Source organism: Leptidea sinapis, chromosome 17 (assembly GCF_905404315.1).
Source record: "Leptidea sinapis chromosome 17, ilLepSina1.1, whole genome shotgun sequence".
In the NCBI taxonomy this organism is placed as follows: domain Eukaryota; kingdom Metazoa; phylum Arthropoda; class Insecta; order Lepidoptera; family Pieridae; genus Leptidea; species Leptidea sinapis.
Window position 1 is genome coordinate 13,372,794 of NC_066281.1, and position 18,458 is coordinate 13,391,251.

At 38.2% G+C, this 18,458-nt stretch overlaps 1 protein-coding gene across 1 annotated transcript in view; it reads right to left on the minus strand.

Moving 5' to 3' along the window:
* Positions 1–1,053: 1,053 nt before the first annotated feature.
* LOC126968945 (uncharacterized) overlaps positions 1,054–18,458 on the minus strand; it is a 29,550-nt gene continuing 12,145 nt past the window's right edge. Inside the window, exons 9-10 of the mRNA XM_050814179.1 lie at positions 14,365–14,538; positions 1,054–7,338 (exon numbers count right to left, since the gene is read on the minus strand). Coding sequence (XP_050670136.1) covers positions 7,304–7,338; positions 14,365–14,538 — 209 coding nt within the window. The 3' untranslated portion in view covers positions 1,054–7,303. The remainder of the gene's footprint in view (positions 7,339–14,364; positions 14,539–18,458) is intronic.

Below are 18,458 nucleotides of genomic sequence, written 5' to 3' on the forward strand. Positions count from 1 at the left end.
CTGGGAAAGATTGCGTAGCTCGTGTAACAGCATCCTCAAGGTGGTGGGCCAGGACCTGCGTAATCCAATGATAGCCCATTGGCTCTCGACCAAGGGGAAGCAAATAGAAAATAGCTTTGGACACAAAGCTGTTTTCTGTTTGCTTTTATCTGACTGAGATAAATAATTAATGAAAATAAATTTGTAATTGTATTGTATTGTATACTATTTTATTTGTACGTATACTATTTGTATTGAATTTGTATACTATTTTATTTGTACGACTCAATATTGTGTATGGGATTTTATGCCTGCAATAAAGAATTATTATTATTAACAAGACGGTGCCACATGTCACACAGCCAATGAGACGATCAATTTATTGCAAACCAAATTTGCTGATCGCATAATTTCACGAAATTCAGCTGTTAAATGGCCAGCCAGATCGTGCAATTTAACAACACTGGATTATTTTTTGTAGGGCTATCTTAAGGAGAGTCTATACGGAGCCAATCGAATCGATTGCAGCCTTAAAACTCAAAATCCGTGATGTGACCTAGTGAATAGACCAGACATTTTGCCAAAAAGTGATTGATGAAAGAATGGACTTCTGTCAGCGTGGTCGTGATGGACATTTGCCTGATATCATTTTTCATTCATAATTGCCGAACTTTTCTCTTTGTAATACAATAGAAATTTGAATCATCTTCATCAAAATTTTTTATTATATTTTATTTTAGAAAACAAAGTTCTTGTTGAAAGAGTCATTATAAAGGTTATTTTATTAGTTATATTAGAGCCGGATTAGTGACCGTGTAAATAATAATAATAAGGGATTAGTTGAATGAGGGCAGCGCAGGACCGATCGTCGTGGAAATCTTTGGGGGAGGCGTTTGTTCAGCAATGGACGTTTCCGGCTGATGATGATGATGAAGTGACCGTGATGTTTATCTATTGAACCATCGGTGGAATTGATATCAAACTCTGTATATATTTATATGTTCAGCATTGGGACACCAAATAATATGGTTACACTAATAAATGCGGTAACAGATAGTTAAAATAAAACGACTCTTATTTAGATATTAATATATTTTCGAATCTAAAATGTACAAAAAAATACAACTTAAACGTAATGTACTTAAACGGCTGTTTTATCAATGAATAAAATTAATAATATGTACCTGATGCATTACGAATAGCCGTGTCTAGCTGGCTGTGATTGATGACTGCCGTGGTCAATGGCTGATCATCCGTCACGAACAAAATAGATGAAGCAGCGCTGATATCTTTTGGGCGGACCGAACAACCTGTGTTGCAAACGTTCGGCCCAATATGAGGGTGGTGTAACATGTTCCACGTTTAACACGCAACTTTATTAACGATAAACGTAACCGATTATATCAAATTAATCATTAAATCAACCATCACTTTTATAACAACTTTGGTTGTGTAATCTAATCGTAAAAATATAATGTACTTTAGCTATTTACAACATATAGACAGACATACATACAGCGCTTGGAGAGGCTCCGCAACACAAAGAGCTCTAACTTATGATAAACAACTAAATAACACAGACACAGCGACGGGCGAGCGGCGGCCGAGGCGGGACGCGTCACCGACACGCACGTGTCGGGGCGTGTCTGACACGCCCCTGGCGCTCCACGCCCCGGCCCTGCCCCGCCCACTAATATCGTTTAGCTTACTTATGAAAACATAATTAGTGAGTGCGTCCGTCATGTACGCCGGACTGCGGCAGACGACAGGCCAAGACACGAGGCTTGATTTTATACAAAACATAAAACCAACATTGTACGGGATCGCGGCCTCGCAGTGTTAGCGACTGTCATCCTACTATACAATATTATCACACGACAAGTACGTGTATCGCGAGATATCTACAATAATATCTATGTACTAATTATGTTTTCCACCTGAAACAAAGATTCCCGTACCCATCAATGTTTCTCACGTCTCCCGCCTCCCCGGCACAGAGTAACACTTATCACATTTATACCAGTCCCTCGGTGTGCTGCAGCAGTGGATGGAGCGTTGGACCCTACTGTATCACTTTTGTCACTAGTTTATTACTCTGTGTGGTGGGAATTATATTATTTTGCAAAAATAAATTTTACACCAATCACTTTCTTACGTGTATAAAATCCGAACTTTGTAACTCTGTGATATACATAGATAATCTTTAATTTAACTTTGAAAATTATTAAACTAACTTTAAAATCTAGCATGTCCTTATTTGACAACATCTAAGAATTTAATAATGACATTTAAACGCTACATTAACTGTGAGTTCCATTATCCGGAGGAGCCGATCGTACTGTGGCGGTGTGGTCTTATGGTATGGTGGTCGAGAACACCTCTCCTCTCCTCTCCTACAGATACCGTCAACCGATATTATTTCATTTAATATATATATTAATCAACCGATCACGGCTGCTTGGTATATATCTTGAATCCAAAACTATTCATCCGTATTTACTTAATGAGGTAAATATCGATTAAAGAGATGCGTAATTCATAATATTTATATCAATTATAATTTATTTTGCGTTTGAGTAACATTCCTTACGATAAAGGCCAATAACAATTTAATTTGTATATATCAAAATATTATTTATATAATATTACATATAGGAATAACTATTCGATGATGATTTTTTAAACCCAATTCTAGCCACTGACTAACCATATAAATACACCTCATAATAAATTGTAAGTTGGTGTTACATACCAACTACAGGTTCAATACTCAGAGCCGCCCGAGGGGCTCGAGACAGCGACACAGTGACATTTATAATTAAACAACTATGTCGCGACAATCACACGATACTTCACGCATCTTATCGGGACCTTCTTTCAAACTTTTAAGCAATTTTAACATCAAATGTCCTTAATCTACGCTTAACGCGGTTCTTTTTGAATTGTTTCAATGTAATATCGTAATGACTTATACAGATGTAGTTTCTTTAAATATTTGATATAAAAAGAAAAAACATAGTTTGTAAAACTAATATTTGTAAACGGTTTACAATCGTAGGTATACTAACTGCATGTTTATTATTATAACATTATTCCATAACAATATATAAAAATACCGTATCTATGATTCTCAAGCATAAGCTTCAAACAACTATCACCAACTTGTTACCACGTATTTTCATTCCAAGGCCAAAAACTCTTTCATAAAATTCATAGTGATTTATAATTTTTGTTTTATTTTCATCATATTACACAATTTATTTACAATTTAAGTTGCCGTTACATTTATAATATGTATAATCTGTCAAAGTCGACATTGAAAAATACTTTTTTTAATCTAGTGATGAGGCACCCACGCGTTCATTTAAAATCGGAGAAAACCATTATCGTAAATGGACGTGTAATACTCAATTGAGACATTTTATCTATTTCATTATAAACATTTAAAAAATATTATTTCTCGACCACATTTATTATTTAATAGGTATAGTGAGTAGTAACGTAAAACAACATGCTTGTGTTTGACGCCACGCCCGAGTCACGACACACGCGGGAACTGCGCGCGGCGTCCACATAAGGCCATTTCTTGTACTATTTATCATCGGGTACTATAATTATGAAGCGATCGTTGCTCATACAGCAGCACGTCTCCCGTAACCGATCAAATGGAATGAATTCAGTATTGCGACGTTAATGGGATATCATAAAGCTTTATCTCACTATAAAAATGCCAGCGTAGATAAGTTGCCAGTACTATTACATGTTAAGGTACAAAAATATTTTATAAGTATTTACTTCTTATTCAGCTTACATTTTTTATTTGGTTTACTCGGTACTCTACTTATCATTTGTACGTTCATTTTTAGGTATTAAATCACATTTTCATACTCTACAACTATGGTTGGTAAGTCAGACTATATCTACATAGTAGCTACTCACTAGAAAGTCGAACTATATTGAAGACATAACATTAGGACAAGACATTAGGTAGTGGAAGTGGAAGCCTTTCACATTTGTAGATCACTTAACAATCCTTTCAAAATACATTTCAACTAGATGAGACACGTCACAACTCATCTTACAATAATTGATTGACAACTATTTACAATTAATGTTAATCGTATCAATACAAAAGGACATGGCCAATTTCTCTATAGGATTTATTGAACACGAATCATGTTTGGTGTTTTATATTCGTACATAATGACACTTTAAATTACTAGAAAAAAAAAAACTGAAAGATGTCATTTCAAGAAAATAGACGCAAACGTTACAAATTGTTGACACTTATGTATGCAATTAGAAACACGTTTGAGTATTATTGCGCGTAAAGACCTACAGGCGTTTTAAAATAGCAAACAGTCGTAACATCAACATTGTTACGACGATTGACAAAAATGTAAATGCGTTCCATGAATGGAAAAATATGAAATAAAGACAGTTTTGATTTAATATACTGTTACTAAAATAAGCATTTAAATGACATGTTTACTGTAGTATCCATAGCCACATATTGTAGTAAGTATAACTGGTGTAGGTATGTAGTTATGAGGAACGTACACTTATCTTTAACATTTTGCATGGTGCATTATGGCGGTAGTTTACGAATATATCGTTGTATTTATAAATATTTTGAAATCGAAACTGACAAGTTCACAGGGTGGACCCCTGAAATGACGTATTATTTCATCTTTCTATCCTATATTATAGAATGAATTTACTATGTATGTGTACATGGTAGGTATATACTGTTTTGGCCGTGTCCTTTTAATTTAATATTATGAGATATAATTTACATGCAATTGAAATTAACTTTATAATGTTAATAGTAGTATAAGTTTGTCGTGTTAACAGTTCGTTTACAAGTATTGAGCTTTTGTATCGATCTGGTCCCGACACCCGACACTCGATCAACTTCAAACAACACTTAAAATTGATACGACGAATGAAACATTGTGCGATTCTAAATATTATTACAATATGTGCTCGTAATTAACGATAAAGTGACGCTTAATTAGTGGGCTACATTGTTCATTCACAAATCTACCGTAATTATTTGTAATTTACCTTTTAACAAAGGCCTTTCCCAGTTTTGTTCATAAGCAAAATATCAGGCCGAATCTCATTCAAATTTAAATATCCTTACAAATAGGTATGTGACAGAGATGTTATGTGTTCGTATTGGAAATGTGATGTTGAAAGATAGTATACGTTGAGCAGTCTTCACTGAGTAGCGTTTAACAGTAAAGAGTGGTCACGCATACTTGATGGAAATGAATGAGTGCAACATTTAATTTACGCTTATTAATTTTAATTAAAAATATTGATTGATTAATTAATCTACTCGTAAATGACACTCAACTGCCACAATAGACATAAAGAGGATACTAGGTACACATAATAAAACCTAGCACAGAGAGATTTTATACAAATTGAGCACATTTTGTTTGACACACAAAAATAAAAGGTCTGTTTCAATAATGACAACAACCAAACTGTGAAACGCAAATAATAATATAGAGAACAAACACAATGGAAGTTAATCTAAACATTGAGTCATTTACAATCATTCATACGATTAAAAATTGAATTTAATGAAAATTAAAAAAAATAAACAATAATCAAAACTTAATTATAATAACTATAATTCATGTCCAGTAATTAATTCATCATTTGAGGTAGCACGAGTATTAGCATTAAATTAGTGCACGTGCACGCACAGCGACCGCCAGTGAAGCGTGTACGTGCACGTGTGTACTAATTTGACCAATTGTAAATGACATAATTTTGAACAATATATACTTGTACGGGTTTAATATCATGTGTATATGGAAGTGCTTCAAGTAGCAATTTTAACAGACCTCTCAATATCAATTGGTTTTTCTCGCATTTTCTGATACAAGTTCCGGGATCGCATACGCTTATAATCAAAACAACACTATAAGTAATGTTGTTATAAGAGTCTTCAAATACAAATGTATCGACGACGTTTTCAAGAAACAAAAAGTTCATAAAGACAATCTAGTTTTAACAATATGAAGCTACATAATGGAGCACCAACTTTATATAATCGGGATGTAACCAGTAAGAATCACCAAAGCTGTTAAAGAACTATGCAATGTATGTATTTTAGAGAAAACTATTATTATAATATATTATTTAAATTACTATCGGACATACCTTGAAAAGTTCTGGTATTTTATCTCCACTCACGGAGTTTCTAGGTGGGTATTGGTAAACCGAAATCGCAAATATTTAGCAAAAGATATAAGGGTAAGAGAAGCCCGAAACAGTGTATTGATTACTTGTAATATTCACTTTTGTTCTGGTCTAAAAGTATTAAATCAAATTATTATGTGTAATTAAAAATGTTAATTCAGATAATATAAAAATAATAATAAATAATATCACTCCATGGATGTTACACCCATTACAAGTATTATTTAAAATTAATGATTATTAATGTCTAGCTTTTATCAATAAAAGTATGATTTCTTTATAATATGTCAAACAAGAAATAAACAAAGATAAAAATTAAAATAGCATTATTCAAAATAAAACGCAAACATTGCAAACTATAATAAAATATTTACACTAAAACAACAATTTTTATAATTTAACAACACATTATTTACACATTATGACCTGAGACCCTTTGCTCATAGACTAATATATAAAAACATGTCAAATCGATCAACGGCAGATTGATATATAATTTCATACAAAATAACAAAGTATATCAAATATACGTGTAAAGAAAAATCGACAAGCAACGAATTGAAACTCTTTTGAAATTGTATGAGCATCGGGACCGAGGCATAGCACATAGCACACTCAACCCATCGAATAATACAACTTATTTTGTCATAACAGGTAACATTTGACTTTCAAACTATAATACAAAAACGTTTACAACGCCAAAACATGTGTTTAAATTGTTTAAATATTGCACGGTATGTGTACAAACTCAACCTTGCGGGCCAGACAACTGGAAGCTGATGCGGTTCATCCGTTAAGACTTATACGACTAACAAAACTATACATAGATACAGAGTGTAAGAATCACAATCAAGTGTCGGAGTATCACTAGCACGACTACAGTACTAGGAGGAGGTCGGTGGCCGCAGTGGGCGGGGACAGCAGGGGGCGATTGATCGCGGTCCATAAATGCATCCGTGGAAGGTGTCGCGAGTGTGGCGTGTCGCGAGTGTGGCGTGTCGCGAGTGTGGCGTGTCGCGAGTGTGGCGTGCCGCGTCACTGCGACAGCAGCTTCTGAAGCAGAGACGCGCTAGAGGGCGCGGCGCCCGGGCCCGCCCCCGGCTCATCACCGGCCGGCCCCGCCTGGCCCGCCGTAGTACTCTACACAGAGACACGCCCATTTTATTATTAAATAATTAATGATTACGAATCACTCTCATATGAAGCCACCTTGTCGCCATATAAAGAACGGCAGCTCACGAAACCAGATCTAAATCTTTTAAATACTGTTACTCTAAAATGGATTTTAAAATCACTAATTGAAAAACTACCCATTCGAAAAGATTGCTATACCTCAGACTATCAGAGACGAACGGACTCTGGAAACTCAGCTACCCTTTTTTTTAAGTAAAATTACATTACATTTTATTCATCGCTTCATTGCCAAGGTATCATGTAGAAAAACATTTATGCTTTTAACCTTTATCACAGAAATGTTTTGTTAGAGATTGTTTTGAATTTCACAACAAAATATGTGTATTGTTCATTTTCTGGAATCTTGTAATGCGTAAAAGTAAATACATCGCTTAACAAAAAAACTTACTATCTCGAGTTAACTTAAGGTTACTTAACGGTATAAAGTTTACCTCTGCACATTAAATTATCATATTGAGAGGCAACAGTCAATGTGTTATACCTTTAAATGTTTTCTCTTATGAATTCCCTACGATTCAGTTATATTATCACACCACATATCATCATGTTTTTAATATCGGGTGCAATGCCCTTTCTATGTTCTATAGCTTTCTATCACTGTCGTTCCTTATATGTAAACCAGGCCTAACATCGGAAAAAACTTCATATGAAACGATGAAACAATAATTTAAGGAAAAATCAAATTGTTGCTGTTTTAAGATTAGTTCTATGTAATACACAAAGCACAAAAGTACAAAATATTCTCCCCAAAGAGATATAAAGACAATAATATTTAATCAGAAACTATGTTGATATGAGAAGAGTTCATCACAATGATCATATCACGTCACACAAGTGGTGATTAGGATGACATATGAAAGCGTGCCATGAAGCATACGAGGGGAGGTCAAAAAGTTCGCGGAATGACTGGGAAAAAAGATGAAATGATACATTATGTTATTTTTCCTTTTCAATATATTCCCCCTTAACACGAATACATTTTTGGGATCTGGCATATAACTTATTAATACCGTCGAAAAAATAGGTTTTGTCTTGGGCGTCAAAATACGCCGAAATCGCCGACTTGACTTCATCATCGTCTCTAAATTTTTTTCCACGCAGCTCTTTCTTCATCTTTGGGAATAAATAAAAATCGCTAGGGGCCAGGTCTGGACTGTAGGGTGGATGGCGTAGTTGTTCAAAACCGCATCGATGAATGGCAGCCGTCGCAACATGACTCGTGTGAACGGGCGCGTTGTCGTGCAAAAGGAGTACACCTTTTGTCAGTTTTCCTCTTCTTTTTTCTTTAATAGCTTCTTTTAATCGGTCCAATAGGGAAGCGTAGTACTCTCCCGTTATAGAAACACCACGTTCTTTATAATCGATCAAAAGAATACCTTCAGTATCCCAAAAAATAGTCGCCATGATCTTTCCGGCCGATTGCGACACTTTAAATTTTTTTGGGGGTGGTGTGCCTTTTTTGTGCCACTGCATCGACTCCTGCTTTGACTCAGGCTCATAGTGGTGAACCCAAGTTTCATCACCGGTTACAATTCGGGCCATAATTTCTTCCCTAACTTCTCCACAGCGGTCCAAATACTCGCGGGAACAGTTGACGCGCTCACGTTTTTGCAGCGGCGTGAGCATTCTCGGGACCCACCTTGAACACACTTTACTCATGCCAAGATGTTGATGAAGAATATTTAAAATTGTGGTTTCTGATACTCCAACTGATGCTGCAAGTTGTTTCTTCTTCAACCTTCCGTCTTCCAATACAAGTTTTTCAACTTTTTCAATGATTTCCGGCGTAGTGGCCTCAATGGGCCGTCCAGGTCGAGGATCATCTTCAATTGACTCCCTTCCTTGCTTGAAAAGGCCGTGCCATTTGTAAATCATGGTTTTACCAGGAGCAGAGTCTCCGTAAACAGCTAACATCTCTTGCAAAATAGTTTGAGGCGTTTTTCCTTGTTTGGTGAGGAACTTTACGACGGCGCGATGTTCAATTTTCTCCATAGTGGCTAGTTTGTTCCCGATTTACTTGTTCACTCGTTTGTAACTCGAAAGCTAATGACCCAATTAGGCTAGAAATTGGCATATATAGTAATTATGAGTTACTCAAGTAGCGGCTACCTGGAGGAGCGACCTCACCCCCGCCAACCCCGCCATTCCGCGAACTTTTTGACCGCCCCTCGTAAATATATTAATCGGACGCGGACTACAATCAAAGAAAGATATTTTACAACGAAATAGTTTGTCTTTCATTATATCTACAATTCGATAGTCGATTGCAATAGATCCTGAATAAACAAATTGAACATGCAAAATCTGTTCGTAAAACTAAGAAAACAGCACTTGAAAACGAAATAATTCGTATGCTATAAAATATTTCAAAAGCCAAACAAAAGCAATCTAATTGCAAAATCATAGTATTTTATCTAATAACTGTCCTCGGGCACCATCACCGGCTCCGCATGCGCAATACCCCCTCCCCGGCTCCCGTTATAAAAGCTCTCACTTCCGAAGTATGAGATATCACAAAAGCGAATAATGACTAGTCAGACAGAAATATAGAAAACACTATTGAAATAACAAATTATCGTTACTCATAATAACAACTAGTATGAAAAATAGGTATCACATCACAAAAGCTTTATTAGTGACCTAGAAATGAGCCAAACTGACATATATATATATTTTTTTTTTATATGAGAGGGGGCAAACGGGCAAGAGGCTCACGGGATGGGGAGAGGTGTGGCAACCGCCCATGGACATCCGCAATAACAGGTGTGTCAAGAAATGCGTTGCCGGCCTTTAAGGTGGGAGTATGCTTTTTTCTTGAAGGTCCCTAAGTCGTATCTGTTCGGAAAGACCGCTGCCGGTAGTTGATTCCACAAAGTGGCTGTGCGAGGCAAGAAATTTCGAAGAAAACGCGCGGTTGTGGAATGCCAGACGTCTACATGATGCGGATGGTACTTTGCACGTAATGTCCGATGGTGGAATTCGGCCGCTGGAATCAACCCGAACAGCTCCTCTGAGCACTCCCTGTGATAAATGCGGTAGAAGATGCAGAGAGAACCCACATCTCTATGCAATGCTAGAGAATCAAGCCGATCGGAGATGACTTGATCGTCGATGATTCGAGCCGCTCTTCGTTGTATGCGGTCAAATGGAAGAAGCTGGTACTGGGGAGCACCCGCCCAGAGGTGAGAACAGTACTTCCATGTGAGGCCGAATTTGCGCCTTATTTGCAGGCGGTGGCTTTTAGTGAAGTACTGTCTCGCCTTACTGAGTACACCAAGCTTTTTAGAGGCCAGTTTGGCCTTCTCTTCCAAGTGACCACGGAACTGAACGTCGCTCGATATATCGACGCCAAGTATGCCAATACAGGCTGTGGCAGTTAGAGGAGTGATCTCGAATCGAGGGGATACGACAAAGGGAGACTTTTTAGTGGTGAACGCACAAACTTGTGTCTTCTTGGGGTTGAATTGGACTAAATTTTGTCGGCCCCATTCCGAGACTTTGCAAAGCATAGTCTCGATTTCAGACACAAATTTGATCCGGTTCTCGTCGATGCTATCCCGGGACATGTTGGCACGGCCGGTGTAGGAAGCATACCCCGTGCTGTCGTCTGCATAGCAATGAATATTGCTGATTTGCAGCATATCATTGATATGCAGAAGAAACAGCGTAGGGGATAGCACACAGCCTTGCGGGACACCAGAGTTTATGGATTTTAAGTCGGAGCATGCACCGTTGATAACAACCTTGATGCTCCGATCAGCCAAAAAGCTAGTGACCCATTTGCACAACTTCTCGGGAAGCCCATAGGATGGCAGTTTCGCTATAAGCGCTTTATGCCACACCCGATCAAAGGCCTTCGCTATGTCCAAACTCACCGCCAACGTCTCTCCCTTCGACTTAACCGCTTGCGCCCATTTATGGGTGAGGTACGCAAGAAGATCACCAGCTGAGCGACCCTGACGGAAACCGTACTGGCAGTCGCTGATCAGCTGGTGCCCCTCCAGGTATCCCAAGAGCTGGCGGTTGATGATCGACTCCATTACTTTGGAGAAAATGGAGGTAATGGCAATGGGGCGGTAGTTGGACGGATCTGAGCGTACACCTTTCTTAGGGATCGGGTGCACTAAAGCCGCCTTCCATAATTTCGGGACTACGCCTGATGAGTAGGAGAGCCGGAAAAGACGGGTAAGGACCGGCGCCAGTTCCGGAGCACATGTCCGCAGCACTATCGGGGGAATGCCATCGGGCCCGCTCGATTTGTGAATGTCCAAGGTGAGAAGCGCCTTAAGCACGGCACCATGCCAGATTTTTACCTCCGGCATATATGAATCGCACCGCGGAATATGCGGTGGTGGTGCACCTTGGTCATCCAGAGTCAAGTTGGACGCGAAGAGGGAGCCCAGGAGATCAGCTTTCTCTTTCGCGTCATGGGCCAGCGAGTCATCATCCCTGTGCAGTGGCAGAAGTTTCCTTGGACAGCCTTGGCGAGCGACCAGAACGCACGAGTTCCCGAGGGAAGGCGTGCAAGTCTCTCGCCAATTCTGCCAATGTGCTTCGACTTCGCGTTGCACGTCGCATTGACCCAAGCCTGATAGCACTCCTGCTTTCGGCGAGAGGCAATTTTGCAGGAGCGGTCAAACCATGGTTGGGACCTGCCACCGATAGGCACAGAGGAGGATGGAATGAAGAGTTCCATACCTTGCAGTACCACATCAGCAACAGCATCAGCAGCGGCATCTGAATCTCCCAGCGAAAAACAGATCTGCCTCCACGGGTAGGATGCAAAAAAGCACCGCATTTCGTCCCACTCTGCTGACCTATAGTGCCACACGCGGCGACAGCCTAAGAAGCGGGGCCGTGTTGGGCGCGTGATCGGCACGGTGCTCCGGATCAGGCAGTGGTCCGACGATCCCAGAGGAGGGTCAACGGAAACTAGGTAGCCCTCCGGATGTGAGGTCAACAGAAGGTCCAACAGTGAAGGTGTATGATCTTGCAAATCTGGGATTCGCGTTGGCGCAATAACCAGTTGCGTCAGACCATATGCTAAGGCGAAGTCGTGAACAGATCTCCCTGCATGATCGGTGGTACGTGAGCCTAGCCATTCGGCGTGGTGGGCGTTAAAATCGCCAAGAAACACGATCTCTGCAGTGGGGATCTGCTCCAACACGGAATCTGTAGCCATTTGGATGTGTTCGAGGAGCCGGTCAGTCTCTGCGTTACCGCTATGGGACCTATACAGGCATGCGTAGATTCGCGGATGGTCATCGCAGTCTACACGCAGCCAGATGATGGATAGGTCCTGTCCTTCAAGAAAACTCAGGCGTCGAGAACAGACATCCTCCCTGACGTAAACGCACACGCCAGCCCGTGGTATAAAGGAGTGTTCCAAATTATACCCCGGGTAGGAAAGGTAAGATGAATCAGCCAGGGAGGATATCTGTGTCTCGGTTATAAAGAGCAGGACCGACTTCGCCGTCTCCAGGTGAAAGTGGACGGCATTTAAATTTGAGCGAAGCCCCCTGATATTGCAAAAGTCCACAGCGAGTGTGGAGGAGCCTCCTGCTCTGTTTGCCCCGAGTCAGCGCAGATTTGCCTCCTCCAGAATACGCGGGGCAGCCTGGGCAACCACTGTTAGGTACAGGCCCTAATTGTGGACGCCCAGGGACGGATTCTCCAGGGCTGCATAGCCTGGTACCGTCCTGGAGTAGTCTCGTTTTAGTCTGTGCTGCCATTTGTATTTGGGAGGGGGGGTGTAGGCCTCCGGATACCCCACTTACCGGACGAAACACAGCGGCATAGCCTCTATTTCACGCCGGTTTCGAGTGGGGGAGTGGTATTTCTCCGGGCGTGCCGGCCCAATTCGGTACATATACTTTAATACAACGCATATTTTTTTTTATATAAATAATTTCTCAGAAATTTTGGCGCATTTCTTTGATTGAGAGGTAAATGATCGGTCGACAACACACGCAGCAGAGCAGAGCGAATACGCAACAGGTACTGTACGAAATGAAAGTCGCGGGCAGGAAGGTGTTGGTGTGGTAGTGAGAGGTCGTACCGTGGCGCGAGCGGGCGGCTCCCACGGGGCGCGGGGCGCGGCCGGGGCGCGCTCCGGCGTCGGGCCGCCACCTACGTGCGTACAGAGCGCTCGTACTTCACACAATATAACAGACAGGTGGCCTGCCGTACTACGTAGGCGTCTTCACTTCCAATGCTCGTTTTAATAATTTATTGCTTTATATTCAATTATAACAGACAAATGACAATATCACTTATAATTAATTACAAGTATGGATTCTAATAAACGAGCTCATGAGGACACTGTGAGACAGATGAGTTAGTATAAAATGATCAACACTCGCGGTTCCTCGACGAACATCTTTATACAACAAATTGGTCGTGGTCCATTTCAAGTGAGTATCCACACCAAATAATTATGATAATGAGGAAACCGTCGGTTGAGTTCAGGGCGTAACCATATAATTCAATGAATTTTACTAGTTTTTAACCGACTTCCAAAAAGGAGGAGGTTCTAATTACGTTGGTATATTTTTGATACTACAAAGCGAGAGTGAAACGTGAGACACTACAAGTTTTCATCTAAATTAAAATAGGATTCAGGGGCTCGTGACCAAACGACATCTACGTATTCGATAGCTAGCCCGGACGTTTGGCCTCCGAAATTATAGAAGTGAATGCGGCCAATCGGTTTATTGTAAACATCCAAAATATATAATATTGAGTAAAACTTGATTCAAATTATTTATAATGTTAATATATATTTACAATGACTGTTAGAAGGCATGATAGCGATTATTAGGGTGAATTATTTTTCGCAAACGTTACATCAAACTTGGATTGATAGTAGTAATGTGTTAAAATATTAATCACTGTATAGAACACAATTCAAATCTGTGTAACGATCGCAAAAAGAACGACGACGGTATTTGAATCGAGCCGATGAGTAATTACCGGGCGCGGCCATGTCGTAGGGCAGCAGCGAGTCCAGGTCGGCGGCCCGCAGCGCGAGACCGTCGGGCCGGGCCCGCGCGCCCACCACGGCCCGCAGCTCGTTCCGCACGTACTCCGAGGTGCCGCCCCCGGACACGCCCCCCGCGCCCCCCGCGCTCGCTGAACCTCCTAAACCTATTTATTCATAATATCAATATTCATGTAATATATTAAACGTCCATCACATCAATACATACTTATATAAAAGAAATTATTTTAATTATACAACCATTATATCACACAGGGACCTTCCAATATACTAGCGAATAGACAAGCAGAGCGTGCAAGGAAAGCGAATCTATTGTTACTGTAATCGATTTCGATCGACAAGTCATAAACAGTCAGCCACGCTCGGCATTAGCTCCATAGTACTTTGAGACCTCGCTACTAGGTCAAATACAAATCAAAATTCACGCATGATCGATCTGTCTGGTAATCTATTCGCCAGTATATTCAACGACTATGATATCACAACTTACCCACAACTTTACTAAGTAGAAGGAAATAATATGTTATGTGAACTTTTTTACAATATTGTTGTTAATAGAGTATTAATACAGCAGACTGATCCAAAAAAAAACAAGTTAACCTAAAATTTTGCAACGCAAATGCGAATAGGTATGATAAATTAATTATTACATAATATGAATACAATAGATTACAATAAAGTATACAGCGGGCTCTTATAGCATTGAATCATGCATAATGTTAAGATCATCAAAAACATTGGACATTGCTTAAAAATCAAAATGCATTCATTTTGCTGTCTAATTGGAATTAAATTTTTATGTCACTTGTTTTTGATGCTCTATTTTATCATTCAGTTTCACTTTTATCTACATTCCAATCTACCATTAGTCCTCTTGGTTGTACCAATTATACAAACAAATGTTACATTATATCTTAATTTAAAAATCTTTCTTCATTATTTAATAATATTGATAGATTTTTAAACCTAGATAAAAGATATAAAAGATTTAGATCTTGTGTAAACAGAACAGGAAAAACAGTGGATAATGGATATGGCATTTTGTTTTAATTTGAGAGTTGTTATTATGTTGAAAGAGCTGATGACGCCAAACTCATACATTATTACTTATAACACATACAGTACATCTATAATTCACAAGCACGACCCAACTTTAAGTATGTATTACAAACTCGTTAACCATAGATTTGACTGTCAAAATAGCAAGTGATGTACGGCCATAAATGAATTTATCAATACAGTAAAAGTCAAATAAACTTTATTCAATTAGGTTTAAATTTAGCGCTTTTGAATCGTCACAATAAATATTTCTTTTAAATAACTTAATATACCATAATATGTTCGGAAAAAGTGGAACTCGTGAGATGAACGTATAAGAAACTCAACGGCCACTCTTTTCAATCAATAGAGTATTTTACAATGGCTGCAATATACAAATCAAATTACTTTGTACGGTGCTGCGTCCAATATATTAATTGTGATAATTAAAAGCGTTTTAAATATCCAATATTTCATAAAAGTAATTAAGTGCATAAATATAAATTATCGTATATTGGATTCATCAACCTATAGAACTTGAATTCATAGTTTGTGTAAGGATTCTTAGTGGACATGGTGATCAATTTAATTAAAGTACTACACCTATACGAGACATACAATGAATTTTGTATTTTAAAGAGTCTCGTTTTTGGATTGGCGATTTTATTTTTATTTCTAGCATTGATAGCTTGTATATCATGTTGTGGCTTCATCTACAGGATCTACTTTACAGTTGATAACCTGCTCAACCCCAATATTTGCATATTAGGAAATTGACTTGAGATGTCGCTCTTGGAAATCTAAATATGTTTTTAAAGTGATAACCCTAGGATTAATTACAAAAATAGAAAGAGCGCTCGCACGGAACGCGAGAGCTCGTGGGTTCGAATCCCGCATCGATCATAAAATTTAGTTTTCAGTTTTATTTGTGTATTTATTGATTTTAAATCGGAAAATATTAATTAGGCATGATAGGAAATCCCGTTTCATTATTATACTGGACAATCAATCTCCAGCCGCCAGCATGTACACCTTCCACTGTCTTTTTGTTCGAAAGAAAAGCAAAACCTTATATTTTATTCCAAAAATAAAACTTGTCAAATTAAATACAACTTGAGAATAAGAGCATAGAAAATAGGATCTCTGTAATTATTGAACAAGTTTGGGAAAGATCCCTCGAGTAAAAGAAACGAACTAATATTGTATGTATTATTGGTATACTGAACTAAAACTATTGATTCAGAACTCATTCGACAAATAGTGCGTCTCGTAAGTGACTAGACATAAACAGGTAACTTATAACAATTATGTTAACCAAGTTATTATGATATTAAGTTACTACCTGAAAAAAGACTGACTGTTTTATAATTATAAGTCCAGCGCTTTATAAATAAAAAATTTAAACTAATGTGTGTAGTTAAATGTGTTACAATATATGAAGCTCTAATTATAATTAAATTATTCTTATTTAATAAAACGAATTTTTGCCATACGTAATAATGGAGTTAAATACTTGGGTTAGTTTCAAATAGCCAAAGTATTCACACATTTTCACATTTTGCCTCAATCATAGATAAAAAATCAGAGAAACATAATGAAATTAACCAATTCAAAAGTTACACAATTTTTTTTTTTAATTTAATATTAATAAATATTAAAGTGAATACCAATATACCAATTATACACTTAAGTATTTTTTTTAATTTTTGGCTGACAGCGTCCGTGAAAAAGGAATTAAAATTAGTACACAGGATGACTGGTCGCTCAAAGGACACAGATTAGAATGGTAGGTACTCGTATGATACGCTGTAGTATTTTTATTATTATTAATTACAAAGCAAGCAGCATTATGCCTCTTGAAACACCAGTCATTCCATATAAGGCGTCCTACAGACAGCCGCGTGCGCTGCGTGGCGGTGTCGACGGCTGTCTGAAGGTGCCTATGATTTGCTTGATCCTTATTATCCCTGACCTTTCAAATACTAAAAACTCAACTATAAATTATGTAGTATATTATCTTACGGTCGTTCCCAATATTCAGTCTATCTCTTACTTGAGATAATAATCGTAACTATCGTTGCCTTTTCTGTCCCAATAAACTTATCGACGTTAACTCACCTTATCCGTACACGCTGTCTATCAATGGGAAGACGTATAGCTTTCCAGCGATAGAAGTTTGTATGGATATTGCAATTCACGCGTTCCAATATAAGGCGACACGAATGACTTATCGGGTATATTAGGACAGCTTCAGATTATTGACAGCTAATTACGTACAGTAGAAGGTAATAATTTATCTCCATCTGTAGATAGTATATTGGGAACGGCCGTTAGTTGTCTCGATATATGCTGTTTGGTCGATCAAATTGTACTAACGAAGGACCTTATTTATCTAATGATATTTGTTGCTCAACAGAATATTACAAATTATCTGTGATGTACATTTACGGCCGTTTTCAATAACCTATCTATCCTTAGTTTAACTTACTAGAGGTAAACATATATATCCTTCTACGCTTACTTACATTTCAATAATCTATAGACAGATACCATTGGACTATCTTCTATACATATAAATAAAATTGGAGTGACTTTTTGTAATTTTGAAATAACCGTTTCTTACTACATGTATATATATATTATATAATATATATTATATAATATATATTATATATACCAAAATATTTTCTTTTTACAATTTTTGTCTGTATGTTTGTTCCGCCTAATCTCTGAAATGGCTAGACCGTTGGCGAGGACGTTTATTTAAGAGAAGTTCTTTGATTTTAGAAAATAAAGTAATGTTGCAATGTCCAAGAAACGGTTCAACTCAAAAAATAATTTATATGGCAAAACAACGTTTGCCGGGTCAGCCGGTAACTAATATTATAACTATATTGTAAAATAACTATGGATATATAACTTGCCAACAAAATGCAGTTTGGCGGAGGTCTGTATTTTTATTGTACCGTAATTGGAGTGAATAAAGGCCTTTTATTATTATTATTGTAAGATTTTGACATTAAACGGT